Here is a 20,013-nt window from a genome sequence, read left to right on the forward strand (position 1 = left end):
TTAACTGCAATCTATGCTGCTGAAAGACAAAGGAACTGATAGAACCTCACAAGCTCCACCTCAATGCCTTAAATTTGTTTTAAATGACAGATATAATTAATTTAAAAAACCAATTGACAAACAAGTAATCACACCCACAGCAGTCACATTGCTAGGGGACACTGCAGAGTGTGACATGTACATGCATGGAATAGGTGCAGAGTTGTGGCTGCTACCGTGCCAGCAGGTTCTCAAAATGTAAAGATAAACACAGTTAACCATGAATCCCCTCTTTCAATGCTATTTTGTGAATCATGACTAGTATATGGTCATCATCATTATTGTCTGTGGCCAACATGTACTAACTAACATAGCTACTAAATGGTTTTATCTATGCTCAACATTGTAAATGGTCAACCTACATGGGATAGCATTGATCCTCCACATTTTTAGCCGAGGGAGAGTTTGTTGGGATAAATCGCTCAACACCAACAGTGGGAACATGCAGCCAAACGGTAAAAGAAGAACAGTGTCAAAAATTCAATGGTGATGCAAATCCACCCTTCATACATGTGGTCACTCAAACACAGCCAAAAGGACAGCTCATCAATTGCAATTGAGGGAGAGAATAAAGGGAGGAGGAACACCTACATTCTTGTTGGTCATTGCGATGATGTAAGGATTTTGGATTTACTGGTTCAATCTCGAATACATAATGAGGAATCCTCTAGCTGCCATCTGGCTATTGATCTCTATTTCATTCCCCTTGCATACTGTTCCAATAAGAGAATATATGAAGCGAATGACTTCTTACATGGAGTGACTTCTAGAATTCTATTAAAGCAGCCATCATGTTCTCTGTTCGCCAAAGTAACTCTAATTTCCATCAAACTGAACAGAAGTGATCGATTTCGACAATGCTTCTTACATGAATATTATATGGACTCCAATAGTCTATTCACACCTAGAATCATGAGAGGTGCACTAAACAGGCATTAAATCAAGTAGATTCCATATAAAATACATGTGCAATGTGAATCTATTTAACGGCGAAACTAGATAAGCAATAAATTCACATACAAAGCAGTTTATGCAGAAGTATAGGAACAGGAGCTAAAGCACTGAAAGTGAAGAGAGTACAGTCCCAGCACAAGTAGTTCTCCATGAGGTGAAATACCTATCATATGTGGATGCATAAAACTACCAGCTTTTGAGGAGAAAGAACTCACAGATTCAAAAGCACCAGTATTGTGAACATCTCTACTGAGCCGTTCCACAATAGAACCACCACTTAGAACTTCTTTAATCAACAGTTCCACATAGTGCAGTAAGAACAACCCACAGTCAGAATAATTTGTTTGTTGTGGCACCTGTGGTTTAGAAATCATTAAAGCAAAACTAGTCAAACACAACATCTACAATCAGAAACCAAAGTACCAAAATACCAGCCTGCCACCTACCCGAGCTGGAATAAACTGCACTGTAGGCTTGTTTGTACAGTCAAAATCAGATTGAGTATGCTTCTGCATCCAAGCCTCTATAAGATAGCTGCAACAAGAGCACCATACATAAAGCAGATTTGCAAAATGTCAACATGTTCTCTAAGTATTCAGCAAGGCAGTCAGCCAAAGTACATAAACATGAGTGCGCTCCTAGCATTCAACTCCAACAGTAATAAATCAGAACCCAAACAAACCCTTCTTAACTGAGACAAAATCCAGAATTCTCTTTTGCCCAGTACAGATGAAACAGCATCCTCTTAGCACTCATACACCTTGATGCTGAAAGGCTGCCACTCCAACACTCACATAGCACTTCATCAAATCATGTAACATGCACAAAAAGAAAAGGCATATCCATTCACAAATGTGAACATAACTGTAGATATAAAACATCAAATGCAAAGTAAGTCTGGCCACTCAGAAAGCAATAATAATTGTCACAGAGCTGGGCAATGTAGGGTGGTGTGCCACAGCCTGCTGGCCAAAGCATGCAGCTTTGGTATACTCCTTTGTCGCATGTACTGATTGAAGTTGCTTTTGGGAACAACAATGCACAAAGTTGTTGACTTGGGTGCAACGGCTGGTTGCCCACATTGAACAAAAAATTTCACCTGACATATGTCCACATCAAATAACATGTGCACCGCAACAAAAAACAAGGCTGCTAGGCTGTGGATGGTGTGGGTGTGAAGAAATGCATGCCAAAGCTCGTAATGATACCAAGAGTCCTCTGAGCACCCATGAAGCGAGTGAATAATGGTGGACCACAACTTTGTAAGAGTGATGGTACATTAACAGATACTTGCAGCTAAAAGTTGGGCCTTTTAGAGATGCCACCTTGCATTGTGACACCAACCCTTGATTGCAATATCATACCTCAAAACAGTTCCTTTTTTTCCTTGTGTTGGTTGGGTTTTTGAAGTTGTGGCTTGTTTTTGGTTGGGGGTGGGTGGTGTGGGTGTGTGGGTGTACCAGTTTAGCACCATCATGGATCACCAACTTGTAGCATGAAAAAACAGGCTATAATAAACCTAGGTGTGAAGAAGCATGATGCATCTGCCAAAGCTCTTCATGGTACCAGGAGTCCTTCTACCGCACCCATAAAAGAGGCGAATAATGGTGGACAAAAACTCTGTAAGAGTGGTGTACAATTAAGGTGCATCAAAAAATTGGGCCTTTTAGGGATGCCGAATTGCGAGTCCAGCCTTTGATTGCAACACCAATGACCCTAAACACTTGTCTACTACACAAGGCCTCCACACCTGCAACCATACAGGAGTCAACCTCAATGGTGAAGATCATGATTTGTAGCTCAACCTTGTAGAGCAAATGGCGGCCCTATCCAAGCGATTGCCAACAAAAGGCACCTCGGATGATACAACCTTGACACAACTTGATGTAGTATAGAATCTTGCAGGTCCATCTTGACACCAACTGGGCCATTTGGCATGTCCAAAGAGAGTGCTACAAAGTCTCCACACACTATTGTGGACATGGTCGATAAATCCCGTCTTGTTCTAACTGTTAGTGGACATTCGTGTCATGAACAGTGATCTCTGACCTATGGACCTCAACCTGAGACAGACAAGGATATTAAGAGCTCGCAGACTTTGTGTCTCTCTCATTTCATGTATTTTGACAAAGATGGCACCCTTGCAATTCAGTTTTAAACAGATTTAGTATGTGTTCCTACTATCTGCTTGCTGTTTTGGGCTAAGCATTTCAGTTTGCTGGCTCCCTGCTAGTTGGTCAGGTTTCCAAGCAAGCATTTAATGCTGGTCGGCCAGCTTTGGGCAGGGCTGCGTATCTAAAGGCAGCCCCCCAAACTTGACTCGGTCATTCTCTTTCTTCCCATTTCAGGATTCAGCACTTCCTCCATCATCCCGCACATTCTACGTCATCGGCCTGATCTGGTGCCCTCACCGACACTTCACTATTGTGTGCAAGGACTGATCAATTCAACCATGGATCACTGCAGCTCTTCCCCTCTCTTTTTCGTGTTTATACTGGGCTATCTCTTCCCTTCTATCTCCATGTTCAAGTTCTTCCTCCATTGTGCACTCTCGCAATAACTTTGCCAACCAACTTCCAACTACAAGCCCTCAGTCAATAGGCCACAAGAAGGAGACCCTGCTCATTTACTGGTTGTGCCATTGTCACTTTTGGAAGTACACCTGGAAAGTTCGATGATGCTTTGGACCGCCTTGTGTCAACTACATGTAGGGGCACATCATCATCGCCTTACACATTCAAATGTGCTTGCCAACAAATGGCATGTCAAAGAAACTCATGAGGGTCATGCAAAATGGACAAGCTGGCCAATGTTGCTCTCGCTCATCTAGGGTCTGAACCTCTCACATCCAAAGCATCCACTCATGAATGTCCTTCCAAATAGTGCGAGATTGAGCATCAAAGTCTTCACCTTTAGCCTACTAACATGGATCCTCTTTCAAGAAAGGTTTAGCCAAATCAATCCCATTGTCTTCTGTACACACTGGAGTGGGTCTTCTCCAATGTGTCACTACAGACATCAATGCCATGGGTTCATGCATGAGTATACTCTTGATTAGCGAATATAAGTACACACTAGCTCCCATTCATTTATCATGCAATAGTGCAACGATTTTGTGGATTCAATTGGTCATGCTAGAGTGCTTGTCCTTAATGGTGAATCATGATGAACATGGATACATACTACATATTATGAATTATATCAACTTTACCAATACAATTTCTCATTCACTTCCATGTAGACAATTTCCCTCTTTCCCTCTTTCCAAGGTGAAATAGACATTTCCAAAGGATTCTCTCAAAAGCTTTCTTCTTTTCCAGTCATGTATACTCAATTCCAACCACAAGTGGTATTTTCCTCCCAAGGTGGTTTTGTCAAGGAGAGAGAAAGAGAGAGAGAGAGAGAGAGAGAGAGAGAGAGATCTGTAACCAAAGGCTTGATGTTGCTACCTCTCAAGCTTCAAAACCACTCTAGCTTTCATCATTCCCTCCAGTTCAACAGTCGGACTATTGATGTCAGCGTGGACAGCAATGCAGGTTTTCCGACTTTCATGCCAGTGGCAGACCGTGACCAGGTGACAACACGCAAGCATAAGTTTTGATTAAACTTAGCTTTACTAAGCTTTCTTTATGCCAAAGTTTCTTTTTTTTTAATTAATTGTTGGCCTCTCATCCATTTTTTTAAAAAAGAAGGGGGTAGGGGAAGAGAGGGGCTCATTTAAATCACCCCTCCACACAACCTTAAGGTTATTGCCTTACTGGAACGTCCTTATTCATTTGCAGCAACATGTTTCTACATAAAATTCTTTTTCCTGGATTTATTTAGAGGGGCTCATTTAAATCACCCCCCCACACAGCCTTAAGGTTATTGCCTTACTGGAAGGTCCTTATTCATTTGCAGCAACATGTTTCTACATAAAATTCTTTTTTCTGGATTTATTTACAAGTGTATTTCTACAAGAAGATCATTGTTCCTAAAGATGACAAAGCCTTCTAACATAATATGAGACCGGACTTCAGTAAACTATACAAGCTAAGCTTCATTCTCTTAAGCCTTCTTCTTTACAAGCTGCCGTATCCCATGCACACAATACTGGAAAAGAATTCCAAGCTATTGCACACATCCTCTGCACTCGGCAATTCGCTCAAAACCGCTTTTGCAATAACAGCCAAAACAACAAAAGATCTTGGCTATCTACGAGTAAATTACCGGATTAAATTGTCAAATAACAACAACAACAACAACAACAATAGTCACACCAACAATGTCGCTGCTCAACTACACAATATAGAAAAAATACCAGACTATGCTCCTAATTGGACCACTGACTCTCTACAACAAGAGGCAACATCTAAAGGTAAGCAAGGTACACACGTCTCTCTTTATACTTTATTAAAGATACAAGGATATGTGCAAGATTCAGATATAGTTATCTTTGCATGATAACAATACCTCACACGATTTCATTTCTAAGAAATTGATTAGAAGATTACATTTGAAAACCACTCCATTATTGTATAAGATAAAGTCTGATTTCCAAGAAATAAGGTATAAGAGAACTTGTGAAGTTAAAAAACTAGAAATAACTATGGACTCTCATTTTTTAAAATATCATTTTCTTATAGCACCTTTACAATGCTCTAATATTATGCTAGCTATGCCTTTTCCCCACCAATATAATCTTGACATCAATTACCGCATTCATTAGATATCCTTTGATTTTTAGGGAGAGCATATTACTTTGCATAGCTATTCAGACTTAAGAGTTATTCCCCTTGATTTCATATATCAAGACCAAGCGTGCTCTTAGGAAGCAAAGCAAAGAGGTTGAGAATCTTCAAACTGCACTTCTTACGCCATCACAAAAGCGCTCTCTAGCATGACTATCCACCTTAGTTGCCACCATCTAGAGAAGAGTTAGACCGTAAGAAAATTTTAAAGAATGTGACTAAAAACATTAAACAATCTCAATTGTGTTACACCATTCAAGCTAATAAGAAACATAAAGCCATTAAGTTTAATGAAAATGATTTAGTACAATTGCGCATAGAAAAGCATTGATTAAATAATGTTGATAGGCATCCAAAGATCAAGTTGACTCCATGTTATTGCGACCCATTTCATATTGTACACAATATTAATGATAATGTTTTCCAATTGGATATACCTCCACATTGACAAATCCATAACTCCTTTCATATCAATTTATTGAATCCCTTTAAAGATACATCTCCTTCCACTCCTGCCATTGAGGATCCTCCTTCATTAGATGAGGATACTGAGATTTTGGTTCCTAATGAGATAATAGATCATGATTTAACCACAACCTAAACCAATAATCAAAGTATCACTGATATTTACTTAAATAAAGAATCATTTTATTGAAAAATCCCACTGGATTCAAAAATCGTCTTTATCTCCAACTTATGGTTTCTGCTAACCATTCACAATCACATTGAAAGTCCAAAGGTCACAAATTTTCCACACTCAGACAGTAACCTATGCAAATCCATGGCTACCTTATTTTCCTTTGGGGGAGCAGTTATGTACAAATTCGCTGCACTAAGGGAGTACATAAATATTTTTGTTCTCCTTAACAGTTTAGTGCAAATACGCCGCATTGAGACAACACTAGCATGTTGGTCACCACCCTCCAATTATTTTTGGAAAATTTTAATTCAACTGAGGACACTTGCTTCTTAACTCCCTTGTATGTTATCAAATTTACCAAAAATATATATATAAAAATTTAACATCATGATTTGATTTATTCTTGTGGATTTTCGACATTGTCTAATTACCACATGACTATAACTTGTCGTACGTAGACTCGCGTGTGACATTGGTTGCTCATGCTTGGTAGTTAATTGGCAAGGACTAATGTGATTTATGCTTGGTGCAGCAAATTATTAGGAGAAGATGTTTTTCTTTAGAGAGCGCTTATGGTGCGCAAGGGATATTAAATTTCAAACTGAAAATGTAGTCAAGTGCAAAGAACCTCTATCTGAATCTAGTTTGTCCTACAGCTTTCAATCCCGCTCTCATTGTATAGGCAACCAGTTTGGACTCCATCATTGATCCATATATCTTAGCCAAAGTGTGGCCTGCCTTGATGGTCAAATTATATCTAGGGGAATCTCCAGACTTGTGGATAAGCACAATGGTATGCATGGTCCACTTGTCTAGAAATCCTTCAGCTAATGCCCTATTAAACATGAAAGCAAGAAGACATGCCAAAATTTCCACTACAAAATGAGGTGCTCACCCTTTATCCCTATGTGATCCATCGATCATCCATGATGTAGGTACTCTATGACACTCCTCACCATATTGTGTGAGAAGAAGGTGAGTGCGGTAGATTAAGGCTCTAGAGTGTGTGAAATCACGGGGGTGGTGCTATATCCTATAGCCTCTCTACATATGACTACCATGTCTTTGTGTCTCCAACAGGTATGAAGCAATGTGACTCCCATAATTTGTGCAATGTTATGGCCACATCTCTGTCCCATAAATAGGTGGTATAGATCCTAGCATTGTGTCTCCTCATATACTCGCCATCCATGGCAAGTGAGGATCCTCATCTGCCACTGGGCCTCCCTATATGTATATGCTCTAGCCTTCTCTGGGTTCGAAGGTGTCTATATAGCTCCCTGCACTCACCATCATGCCATTGGTTCTAGGGCATAGTCCCAGGTCAGGTGTGTCCCATAGTGTGTGTGGAGTGGGGGAAACTCTAGAGGGTAGTTGAGATACGATAGAGGTAGGCTGAGAGGTGTGTCTCTGAGGAAACAGTGTGCTCAAAATTGGTGAGACCATTATAGAGGCAGTGGTGACTCTATATGTCAGCTAGCTCATTTGTGAAGTGGAGGGTGGTGGGCTGGGTGTCAGCAATGGCAGTGGCTAGAGACAGTATGGGAAGGTGGATATGGTGCTGGATAAATAGGTATGGTCTGCTCCAATCAACTGAGGTGAATAGTGAAGGATCTAATTAGCTCCATCATCTCAATGGAGCCTAAGACATAGTCCATTGTGCAGTGGATTGGACACAAGTCAATGCTAACCTAGCAAGGCCAAGACGTGTAGATTTTTCTATGCACCAAGGGAAAAACCGGTCTCTTGCATGAACTTCAACCTAGCAAGGGCAAGATATGTAATTTTTCTATGCACCAAGGGCAAAACAGGTCTCTTGCACGAACTTCAACCTAGCAAGGTTATCACAACTCCTATTTACTCCAGTAAGTTGCTTCTTTGACCAGCGTGCAATCCTCCAATTCCATCTTGATGGGACGCAAGTAATATTTGCCATATCGACCAGCTGTGTTGCTGCATTACATGATTACATTAAAGACAAATATCTTCAAGGTAAATGTTTAGTGGCTTGAATGTTACTCAAGAAACTAGTTAAGCCTAAATCATCTTTACCCACACCTTTCATTCAACCGATAAAGAATCACTATGTAATGGAATGATTTATGCACAATGACTCACTTTTTTATTGGTTCTTGTATATCTGTGTGGCAACCTTCCAAGGAATCCAGATGAAAAATAACAGGAGCTCTCACATCATGGCAATCTGTGTTCACTCAAAAACTCTATTTCAAAAATCTGATACAAAATGGAAAAGTGACGGTGAAAGTGCAGAATCAGGACCAATACCATAACCAGGTGACAGGAAACCAGGATGGCAGATAATTATCAGGCTCCAGTGGGCACTGCAAAAGGGCAGGTGAGTTTAATATTACAGATACAACATCACAGAACAGCAACCACACAGAAGAAATGTGTCTCAACCTTTGCATGATTGGGATAAAAAGGTAGTCCTTCTCAAATATATTGACTTTTGCTGTCCACCGTTTCACACGCTCAAAAGCCGTTTTATATTTTGACATCCCAAACACAATGGTTTTGTCTGGTTCAGTTAGCTTTCGAAAAAAGAAACTGTTGAAGAAGTAAAGCTTTTTCTTGCAAGGCTCTGGAAGATTACTTTGCAAATACCTGCATTTGAGAAAACTAGTGTAAGAATGTTCAAAAAATATTGAAACAAACAACTGCTACATTTTCAGAGCCATACAAAGCATACCCCTTAGAAATGCTAGACATCAGTCAATACGTAGACATCAGTGAAGTAACACTACGCCGTTCAGTATACTATCCTAGCAAAAAGTCCTAATGTATCTGAACTTAAAGAGAGAACAAAATTTCAAAACTGTTCTCATACAAGCTCTAGGGTTAACACCTAACAACTATATGAACTCCATGGATTCAACCTGTTCACACTAGTCCCTAGCCTCAGAAAGCTCACAGCTCTAAATCGTCAACCATCCACTGCAAAATTATTTATACCAACCTTCCATGCACTAGGTTTAGAACCTTCAACCTTCTGGTAGAGAATGACTACTCTGCAACCAGGGCCATGGGTCATGGGGTGCCTTGATGTTTAAAGTCGTGTCATTATCTGATATACTCCTCTGTTTCCATCCTACGAAAATCCCACTGATGGAAGGACAGAATAAGTGTATCAAAGAAACGTCCTAAGGCGACCTTAAATTATACAGCTTAACAGCAGCAAACTGCATAGAGGATTCAAAAAGATAGAGTAGGCCAAATAGAGAATCAGAAACGCATAAACCAACACCATCCCTATTCATACCATATTCAATGCCATGGACGAAGCAATGTGTCTAGGGTCTGTTGAGAAGATACAGAGAGTACAAACAACATACGACTACAACTTAACTCAGAAAAAAGAGAAGAAATGAGAGACTGATGAAAAAATGCAGGAATAGACTCATCAACAACCCCAGTATGCTAGGTGTATGATACAAGGAATGTCCAAGGAGCAGAGGGCTGTCAAACAGCCAGCGTCTCTCCTGGGAGCAGGCGAAGGCAAGCTGGAGGAAATAGCATGAACACTAACAGTGAATTTCCTCTGCCTTCCTTTCCTTCTTTTACTATCTTCGTCTGAAAGACTAGGATACTGTCAGAAACCACCAAACTGGCAGGCAGTCTCTTATTCTGACTTCACAAATGTGAAGCACAATACTTTGGGACAGTGGTGAAATGGTCTATGCAGTCCAGACACAGATGTGATGTCCTCTGAAGAAACCTGGAGCACTTACAAAGATGGAGGCCGCTAAAATTTTGCCCAGCACAGTTTAAAATAACCGCATCAGGAGCAGCTAGAATCAATTATGAAAGACTTGCGTTCATGTGCGCGTGTGAACTATAAAATGTGCATGACTAAATCATTGAAGGGAGCTTACTTGATATAGAAATCAATGATAGTATCACTGACAAATTCATGTGGACGAAGAAGTAGATAATCATGTGCAGTTACTGTAACAGCATCATTGTCCCCTTCTGGATACACGATATCCACCCACTCTGTAAAGATCTTTGAGTCATGCCTGGTCGAAGAAAAAGATAAAATCACAAAAAAAGCATGTACATAGCAAAGTGAATAAAGCAAGCCGAAGGAACCAACAAGACAAAACTATGCCACATTCAAGAAGAGAAGGAAAGCATTTACTGTAACTGACAGCATAGTTACCTGCCTTCACTTTCATCATCCACCAGATTAAAATTGTCATGCCTGAAATGGAAAAATGCGACAATCTAAATCCCATAAATCAAAAAATAATGTCAACAGGCAATTTTGAGAGCATATAGTGTATATCATAGAAGCAAACGATGCTTGTATAGAAGGAGCAATAAATAACAGTATCTGAAAAGAAAGTCGAACCTCTTTCAGACATTAGCAAAAGTTAAAACTTTAGCCCTTGGAAAACAGCATGTGACATGAATAGGCAACACAAATTTTAGAAAAAGCGGGCATTGCACGAATACAATAAAAAACATTTTTAAGACACCTTTAAGTAAACCGTGCCAAAATTCCTAGTTCAACTTATGAAATCATATATGGTTTAATCTGAACCTAAGACCATTAGCCAAAGTAAGTTGTATCACTCATAAGCGTAGTATGAGTTGCACAAGAAGAATTCCTTTGACAAAAGGGCAAGTCCATGAGATATATTGGCTGCATCCTTTCACTGGAACAATGCAAGGCTTGAACTGGTTCAAAGATGGATATCCTTCTACATGGAGCCACAAGTGCTAGGCTCCAATGGTGCATAATACACATGGGAATCTGAATTCCACCCACGGGCCACAACAATGGACCACAAGGTTAAAAGGGGATCAGTAGGACTCACAATGGGAATCTGAATTCCACCCACGGGCCACAACAATGGACCACAAGGTTAAAAGGGGATCAGTAGGACTCACAATATTAATTAGGAAAGAGCTAGTTGATGTGTGCAAATATTGCAAAAGGATATAGAGGTCAAAAAAATGGTCAAAGTGTGCTCTGAGAGAGAGAGAGCGGGGGGGGCCCAGCGCACATCTCTATGGCAGTGCACTATTTTGCACCAGCTCATCCACACTATGCATCACAAGGAGAGACACCCTATACATCATTATATGATAATATGATGTGCCTGCCAGCACAGGAACATACTCTTGCTTGGCAACTTTAATGCACATGCAAGCTCCTTCTAGATATCTATATATATGGCAATGAAGGACACTATAGGTAGCAAGAAGCCTCTACAAGAGGCAGGTTTACAGAAGGGTGGGTTAAAAGCTCCAATGTCCATGACATGTATTGGCTGCATCCTTTCTACTGGAGCAATGCAAGGCTTACACTGGTTGAAAGTCAGATATCCTTCTACATGGAGACACCATGCACACATACTAGGCTCCAATGGTGCATGATATACATGGGAATCCGAGTTCCAGCCACCAGCCAGCCACAACCATGGACCACAGGGATAATAGGGGATCAGTAGGAGACACAATATTACTTAGGAAAGAGCTCATTAATGTGTGCAAATATTGCAAAAGAGAAGGGGGGGGCGGCGCAGGGGGGCACATAAAGCATCTTTCTGGCAGTGCGCTATTTTGCACCAGCTCATCCACACTATGCATCACAGGGAGAGAGACTCTATACATCATTGTATGATAATGTCATGCGCTCGCCAGCATGGGGGTTTACTCTTCCTAGGCAACGCACGGGGGGGCGCATAAAGCATCTTTATGGCAGTGCGCTATTTTGCACCAGCTCATCCACACTATGCATCACAGGGAGAGAGACTCTATACATCATTGTATGATAATGTCATGCCCTCGCCAGCATGGGGGTTTACTCTTCCTAGGCAACTTTAATGTCCATGCCAGCTCCTTCCAGATATGTATATATATGGCAATGAAGGACACTATATGTAGAGAGATGCCTCTAGAAGAGGCAGGTTTACAGAAAGGTTAAAAGCTGCAAAGTCCATGACACATATTGGCTGCATCCTTTCTACTGGAACAATGCAAGGCTTGCACTGGTTGGAAGTCAGATATCCTTCTACATGGAGACACAACATGCACACATACTAGGCTCCAGTCGTGCATGATATACATGAGAGCCTGAGTTCCACCCACAACCATGGACCACAGGGATAATAGGAGATCAGTAGGAGTCACAATATTATTTAGGAAAGAGCTAGTTGATATGTGCAAATATTGTAAAATGATTTAGAGGTCAAAAACGTGTGGCTCAAAGTGGGCTCTGAGAGAGAGAGAGAGAGGCATCTCTACGGCAGTGCACTATTTCCCACCAGCTCATCAACACTATGCATCACAAGGAGAGACACCCTATACATCATTGTATGATAATATCATGCACTTGCCAGCATCGGGATCTACTCTTCCTAGTCAACTTTTATGCGCATGCCAGCTCCTTCAGGATATCACTATATAGCATCAAGGACACTATATGTAGAGAGATGCCTCTAGAAGGTTTTACACTTGGGCAGCATACAAAGTCACAAGCCACTTGTAATGTGGTTTATCAATAATACCCTTAGTTAGCATCTTTTGGATTGCCTGACTGGTTTGCTAGAAGCCAACCTTCTGCCACCCTGAACCTTTATGCTGGTCTTCTATTAGTATCTCTAGGTTTGCTACACTAGGAACCTTGGGCTAGTTACCCTTATACTGGCTGGTACCTTTAGGAAAGTTTCAAGTTGGGCCCTTAGGCTAGTCAGCTGCTAGAACTCTTAGGCTAAATTCATTATAGGCCTTTTTACTTCTTCCATTGTCTTACTCCTCAAAGTTAACTTCATTTCCAGCCTTCCATTAAAGCATCTCAACAGAAGGTTGTGATTCTTTCAATATTCCTTTACTACTAACATGCTAGAGGTGTATTTCAATACACAACTATCGAATGGTGCCTAAATCCTTATAATCCCTTTGACCAAAGTCTAAGGAAAATACTTTCTTCAATTCAGGATTGATTGCATGTATGTCATTGACAACAATATTGCCACTCAAAGCCTAGTTGACACATTTCCCTGTCATTGCTTAGATCTACGACAGCAATTGCACTAACATCAGTACGAATCATTTAATCTATCCATCATATAATATGAAAATCCGTACATCTTAGCTGGCCTCCACAAAGACTTGTAGCGATCAGAAAGAGAGGTTATGTGCTTTTGTCGATCACGCCAGTTCACATCAGTAACTTCTACTTTCAGAATAGAATCCGAATCAAGAATATCTGTTTCACAATTGACCTGTATGGTTAGTGCACAAATAGAGAAGATATATATAAAGCTCACAGGTTGTCTTAAATGCTGCATTACCATACCATACTCAGATAATTTTGTGTCACTGAGCCTTGACTTCAGTGCATGTGCTCCAGATTCAGACAATAAAAGGAAAAGCAATACAGAGCTTGCCTGGTACATTTACAAATATAATCATGTATCAGAAATCTCTATTACAGGTCCAAGTGTTAAACCACATTATTATGCATTAACAAAGACTGTCAGACAGGTATTTACAGCTTCTAAGCATATACAGGGGCCTTTAACAGATGACCAAACCAGATCCAAACAAAAAACAAACATCGCCTTACATGTCCATGTTTAGTGATGTCACTGCAAACTTGCCACATTCTTACAGTACTTCACTGTTTAAGTTCCAGAAAATAGTTCACATGACGTGTGTTGAAACTAAAATGTGTCCAATTGCAAAAATGAGAAATATAAATAGGGTTCCTTTGTGAACGAAAAATAACTCCATCTCCTTATTTGTTAAATATGAACAATAGCAGCTATCATGTTCATGCTCCCCATTGCTGCAAACCAGCACCCATTTTCTTGCAATTCTGGCTTCTATTGGCAAGTGGAAGGACAAAGACATGAACATAAAGCTACAAGCCAGCAGCCATTCTCTTGTGATTCAGCAATTGGATTATACACACACTTTTATGGGGCATAATCTTTCCAACCAACAGCTGCAAGCCTAGGTAAAGGAAGTAGCCTAAGAATCAGCTATCACTCACTTTATCTACTCAGCAAAGGCTAATTCTGCATCCATTAGTGTTATGACTCATCTACACATTAACAGAGAATGTATTTGGAGCCTCCCATATTTCAATGCCTAGAAATCCTCAATTTGACCCAGCTACTAAACTTATGTCCTACACTTCATGGGCCACACGCAATACCTTGCCGATACTTCCCCTCCCCCCCAGACCAGTGTAGCAGCAGCAGGAGCTCAAGTTTCTGCATTCCCAAGCAGATTCCCTCACTCTGAGCAAGGATTTTCCTGGGTTTTTTTTTTGGGGGGGGGGGGGGGGGGGGGGGGGGGGGGGGGGGGGTGGTGGTGGTGGTGGTGGTGGTGGTGGTGGGTGGGTGGGTGGGTGTGTTTATAATATGGGTGTGGTGGTGGTGGTGGAGCATAGGTGTGGGGATGCCGCTGTGTGTGCTTTGTCTTGAAAAATGTCGCACGACACCTTTTATTCAAAGATACCAACCTTGCTGGGGGTGCTGCATCTACCACACATGCCCCATGTCACATACAGCGATGCCAAGTGTCTTAAATATGCACATTTGAGGGCATCCAAGTCATATATTTCCTATATTTCTCAATGCCTTGAGTATTCTATATAGACAATGGTGCATTATTATCAACAATGTATATCCCATGCCTAAATAAAATGTGTTATACAGGAAAAAGACTTGTCAAAGCTATACTTTTTGAAAGGAGATACATATTGTGCCAGATGCTCATCAACAATCTGTAACAAAATGAATTAACCTATTCTCATAGAAAGGGCTCTCTCTCTTTTTTTTTTCTTAACAGGTAATTGTATTAATAACAAAAAAAGTACAAGATTACAAGATTACAAGGTGGCTCTAGGCCATCATGTACAAAAAAATACAAAGTCATGGCAATTGAATAGAGGAGATTACCATATGTAAAGGTACCAAACCCTCCCAAGGGAGAAGATTAGCATACTGAATAAGATCTAACTGCCGATGCAAGAGACTTGATTCTGGCAATATGTCCTTGAACACTTGTAGTTGAGTCAAAGATGAAAGCATTCCAGGTAACCCAAATATGCCAAAAACCCCAACATCTGAGAAAATGAAACATAAGCTTCATATGTTGTTGTGGCAGGGTGGGGTATTTTGGCCTAGCAAACGCCCAATCAGAGGGGCGCAGCAACGGACCAAACACAGTTCTCCAAATATCTAACAAGAAAGTCCATATTATCCTTGCTAAAGGGCGGGAGATAAATCGATGACACGAGGACTCCACAATGGTTGTGCAAACGAAGTAGCTGCCATTCGATATTCAGCACTTCAAAACCAAGGTGAGAGGCAGCCCACCAAAGAAAGACCTTGCATTTAAAGGGTGTCTTATTTAGCCAACCCTCCATCATGCAGATTTCCATTTTACACCATACCAAATCCACCCAGAAGTACTGCACTTTATGTGGGCATGCACATGCGCACGTACGTGTGTGTGTGTGTGTGTGTGTGTGTGTAGATTCAGCATACTTCATAACCTTTGCAAGAGTTTCTGACTGTTTAAAGCCATTCTTAGTCCTTGGTCAGTATGTGAGTTGGATAGTTAGTCCAGCATCTGGTCAACCTTCAGCCTGTCTCTCATACTCGGTCAGATTCAGTTCACCAGACAGCTCATGAGCCTTTACCATCTTTCGCTATCCGTTTTGTGTCTTGTCTCACATTTCTACAAGTGTTCCATCAAGTGACTTTGCAAGTTCTCAGTCCCCTACTGCCACATGGGCATCTTAAAACAATGCAGAATCTTGGGTCCTAATGCATTGCATATAAATACTAGAAAAAAACAATTGAAGGACTGCAAAGAGGGAGAAGATGGTCAGTTCAGCATCCATCAATCTTCAGTCCTTTGGTTTTATAGTCAGTCAAATCCAGTCCTTTCAGTCTTATACTCAATCAGATTCAGTTCATTAAATAGCTCATGAGTCCTTTGTCATCTTTCAGCATCCCTTTTGAATCATCTTTCATAATTCAGCAAAAGTGCTCTAAGTCTCCTTGCAGGTTCTAAATCACGTGCTGCAGGGGAGTTGTATTACAATGCACAACCTTGGGTGCTAATGCATTACAGAGTATGCTACATTTACTCAACTACATGGTATCTAGAGTGTCATGAGGAAGCTCACATGGCAGGTAAGAATCCTATGGCTAGCCTCAAACACTCTCACAAGAGCCATCGGCTGTTGGACAGCTCTGCCTTTCAACATTCTGTACACATTCCTTCATTTATTCATTCATTACTCAGAATTTTTCTTTCATTAAGTTAATCTAAATTTTTCTGTTTTGTGTTTTGCATTAGTGTATTTGTGTTCCTATGTTTCAGTCATGGTCATACACTGTGTTTTCTTTTGCAAACACTAGCGTATCCCCATGCACGCTAGACAAGCACATGCATAATACGAAGGCTTGAGGACAGAAGAGGCCTTTGCCAATTTGCTGGCACCTGTACACTAGCCTGAAATGACTCACACACAATTAATTAGGTCAGCCAGTAAACTCAACTCTTTACAACATTGGCAATTTACATCTCTCTCCAGAGGTACTGCTCGACTTCAGCCCTCTTTCATGTTGTGGGTTTCTTGTTACGGTTTACCTTGTCATCACTTCTCATTAAGACAAGTTTGCTGTGATTTTATTCAAATGTAAGCTAGGGCTAGGTGTTCAAGGGTCAGCAAAACAATACTTAGTCACTATTGTTCAATAATTTACAGCACCGCCACGACAAGACTATAGACCTGGGGATATTTAACTGGATAGTTCTTGCATTACGAAAATGTCAAGTATTCTTTCAGATCTTGATAAAGTTGTCTATGACAAAGGTAAGTGCAACAAATTTATGTAGCAAAAAGGCTGGGCATAAAATCTAAGAAAATGAAAAGTATGCATGAGATGAATTTATGTAGCAAGAAGGCTGGGCATAAAATACACAAAATGTGATGAGTATGCATGAACATGCGGTTGATTGTGAATCAATATATTTCAGAATAATCTGCATGTTTCATGTTTAACTCATTTTCAAAACATGTTACAGCTGTATGACTAAGTTGCTTTGTCCTCCTTTGTCCAGATCTTCCATAACTCTTGGTCTAGACTGAAAGAATTGCTTTACTTAGTACTCACTAGATGGTTGCACAAATCCAATAACTTATAAGTCTACAAGGAACTTTCGAGCACTAATATAACTGAAGACTAAGCTACTATACATGAATAGCAGCACTGGCCCAATTGACATCTGTAACCGTGAAGATTTCTAGTCTGATCTTCCATCTGCTTCAAGGATCTATGAATGCAGTGACAGGTGCATCCAAATTCTTATGTGAATGACAAATCTAACTTGGTCCAAACTCAGACACAAACAAAGAGAGCAATCTCAGTACCAAGAAAACCATTTAAGTTTAAAACCGCAAATACATTCTGAAGTCACAATCATCTGTACCTTTACAATCCAAGCAAATGTTAAACAATCTAACCAGATAGTTGATCAAAGTCATACTTGCTGGTGGTTGCTAAAGCCAAACCCATTAAGCTCATCCAGTTGCAAGCTCATGGTTAAGTCCAGAAAATCCTTGATTGCCAAATGGATGCTGTCAGCCGTGAAAGTAAACTCTGATAAGCACGTATGACTTCCACGAATCTTGGAGAAAATCTGCAAGTTGCCTATGATGGCAACTGATGTCATAGTTTTCCCATCAATCACCTGCAGTACACCAAACCAAACAGATTAGTGTATGGCTATGTCAGTCTTTATAAGTGTTTCTTGCAGCGTAGAGCTAGGAAGACACAGGCCTCAAACAAACAGAGATAGCACACACTGAAATAAGAATAGTACTTGCTTGGATCGTGTTTTGTGGTGCAAACTCATTAGCAAAGCTTGTGTTGGCATAAATTAGATGGCAGAATGGCACATTAGATTCTCAATGTGAGAGGAGAAAAAATGATACGGCTGTTTGTATATTGTCACCACTCAAATTAACAACCTGTAAATGTTTGTGATCACGCAGGTGGATGACTAGGATGCCTATTACAATTTACTCATATGTGCATTAAGTCAGATAAGTCGCAAAGACTTTGTGCCAAGTGTCTTATGTAAGGCAAGGGGCAATAGTTCAAAAGAAAAGTACAAGATATTGAGCAGGGGGATTGTCCCTCATTAACTTGCATAGTCAGCCAAATTTGATGCTGTCAAGAATAGCAGCTGTATGGAAGAATCCAAATCCGCAAACTGGCTTTGCATTTGCATAACTTTGAGATCGAATTGCTATATGGCTTTTGTTGATGATGGGATGGACCCAAAACATAAAGTGAATTCAACTGAAAAATTCAGCATCATTTTTTGCAAAAGAATTTGAAAAAAGAGGTTTGCCAAGAACAGGATTGGATCAGCCCAGAAAAAGGATTAGTACGTGCACACTTATAGTTGGGATGTACTATTGACCATAGTTTTAACATACATTTTCATATGGCAAATGCATACAAGTATGCAAGTATGAAATAAGTATGGTTCACTACCTCGGGTGAACCATACGTGACCCTTGAATTTTCCATACTTTCAAAAAATAAGATATAGGAAAATTCTATTATGTACAGATTAAAATCCAAAGTTAAAGGTTTAACCCATGAATAGATTGCTCCTATACAAAACCACACAGCACAAAGTTCAAACATTAAAATTTTCAAAGCATGTAACTTGTCACTTGATGATTCATTGAGCATTTCTAGCCAAATATATCAATAATAGAGGATTGAAGGCTTGCAAGACTGAAACATAAAGTTACAAGTGAGGGTAGGAAAAACTTCCAAAATATGATAGCTATTAGCCTATGACATAGGGGAAAAAAGAAAAAAATTGTGAGTCGTAATACAGTTTTTTTCAAATGCATATGGTTGGTTTTCCAAAAGTTTGCAGTATTGGAAAAGTATGTAGAAAATAGCATAGTTAGCCCTAGCAAAAAGGGGATAAGTAACGAATGCTTTTTAATGCCATTTATGTTGTCGCATGTCTAGAAAACACTACATACACTTCTAGAGCCTGTCAAGTGAAAAAATGAGTGAAAACGGCCAAAACCCAGCCTCAGTTGTCTTCACGTGCATCAATTTGCAACCTCAACGTTCGGACAGCCTTGTAAGAAAAGGTTCAGCCTGTTGTTTGCATGCATTCAGCTTGTTTGTTAAAAGTGATCATGAATAAGAGCTCTCTTTCATCTCCTAGGGCTGATTCACCTCAAGTCACTCAAAATTTCTCCAGTCCTTCCTCTTGCTACTGCCAACTACTCGTGTGCATCACATGTGACCTGTGGACAAATTCTTTTTCTTCTCTCTTGGCCCTTGGATATGGATTTGAATAAGCTTCTTCTTCCCCCCTATAGGGGGTCAAGACTAGAAGAAAAAGGAGCCAAGAATGGGATCGCATTAGCATCCTCAAAAAGCTCATGAAAACTTTGTAAATATCTCAAATATATAGAGTAAGAGCTCACCTACCTCATTTAATGTACTATGTATATATACAACTACTAGCAATGAAATCAACTGCAGTTCACTCTACTTTTCACATTGTCTCTATCTCTTTCTCTCGTTGTGCACAGTGTCCTCTCATCTACTA

General features: G+C 40.3%; 1 protein-coding gene across 6 annotated transcripts in view; it reads right to left on the bottom strand.

Moving 5' to 3' along the window:
• Positions 1 to 20,013, bottom strand: part of LOC148016893 (uncharacterized) — a 56,438-nt gene that overhangs the window by 1,848 nt on the left and 34,577 nt on the right. For 5 of the 6 annotated variants that reach the window (XM_087663522.1, XM_087663523.1, XM_087663521.1 and 2 more), the window contains 10 exons: positions 17,908 to 18,111; positions 13,691 to 13,781; positions 13,480 to 13,600; positions 10,544 to 10,585; positions 10,257 to 10,400; positions 8,785 to 8,988; positions 8,650 to 8,705; positions 8,482 to 8,566; positions 1,440 to 1,527; positions 1,209 to 1,349 (listed from right to left, as the gene is read on the bottom strand). In XM_087663522.1, coding sequence (XP_087519648.1) covers positions 1,209 to 1,349; positions 1,440 to 1,527; positions 8,482 to 8,566; positions 8,650 to 8,705; positions 8,785 to 8,988; positions 10,257 to 10,400; positions 10,544 to 10,585; positions 13,480 to 13,600; positions 13,691 to 13,781; positions 17,908 to 18,111 — 1,176 coding nt within the window. Of the gene's footprint in view, positions 1 to 630; positions 753 to 1,208; positions 1,350 to 1,439; positions 1,528 to 8,481; positions 8,567 to 8,649; positions 8,706 to 8,784; positions 8,989 to 10,256; positions 10,401 to 10,543; positions 10,586 to 13,479; positions 13,601 to 13,690; positions 13,782 to 17,907; positions 18,112 to 20,013 lie in introns of all 6 variants that reach the window. The other variant, XR_015687968.1, reaches the window with a different exon arrangement.

Source organism: Lygodium microphyllum, chromosome 22, assembly GCF_053477565.2.
Source record: "Lygodium microphyllum isolate KBCC chromosome 22, Lygodium_microphyllum_v1.1.10, whole genome shotgun sequence".
Classification (NCBI taxonomy): Eukaryota; Viridiplantae; Streptophyta; class Polypodiopsida; order Schizaeales; family Lygodiaceae; genus Lygodium; species Lygodium microphyllum.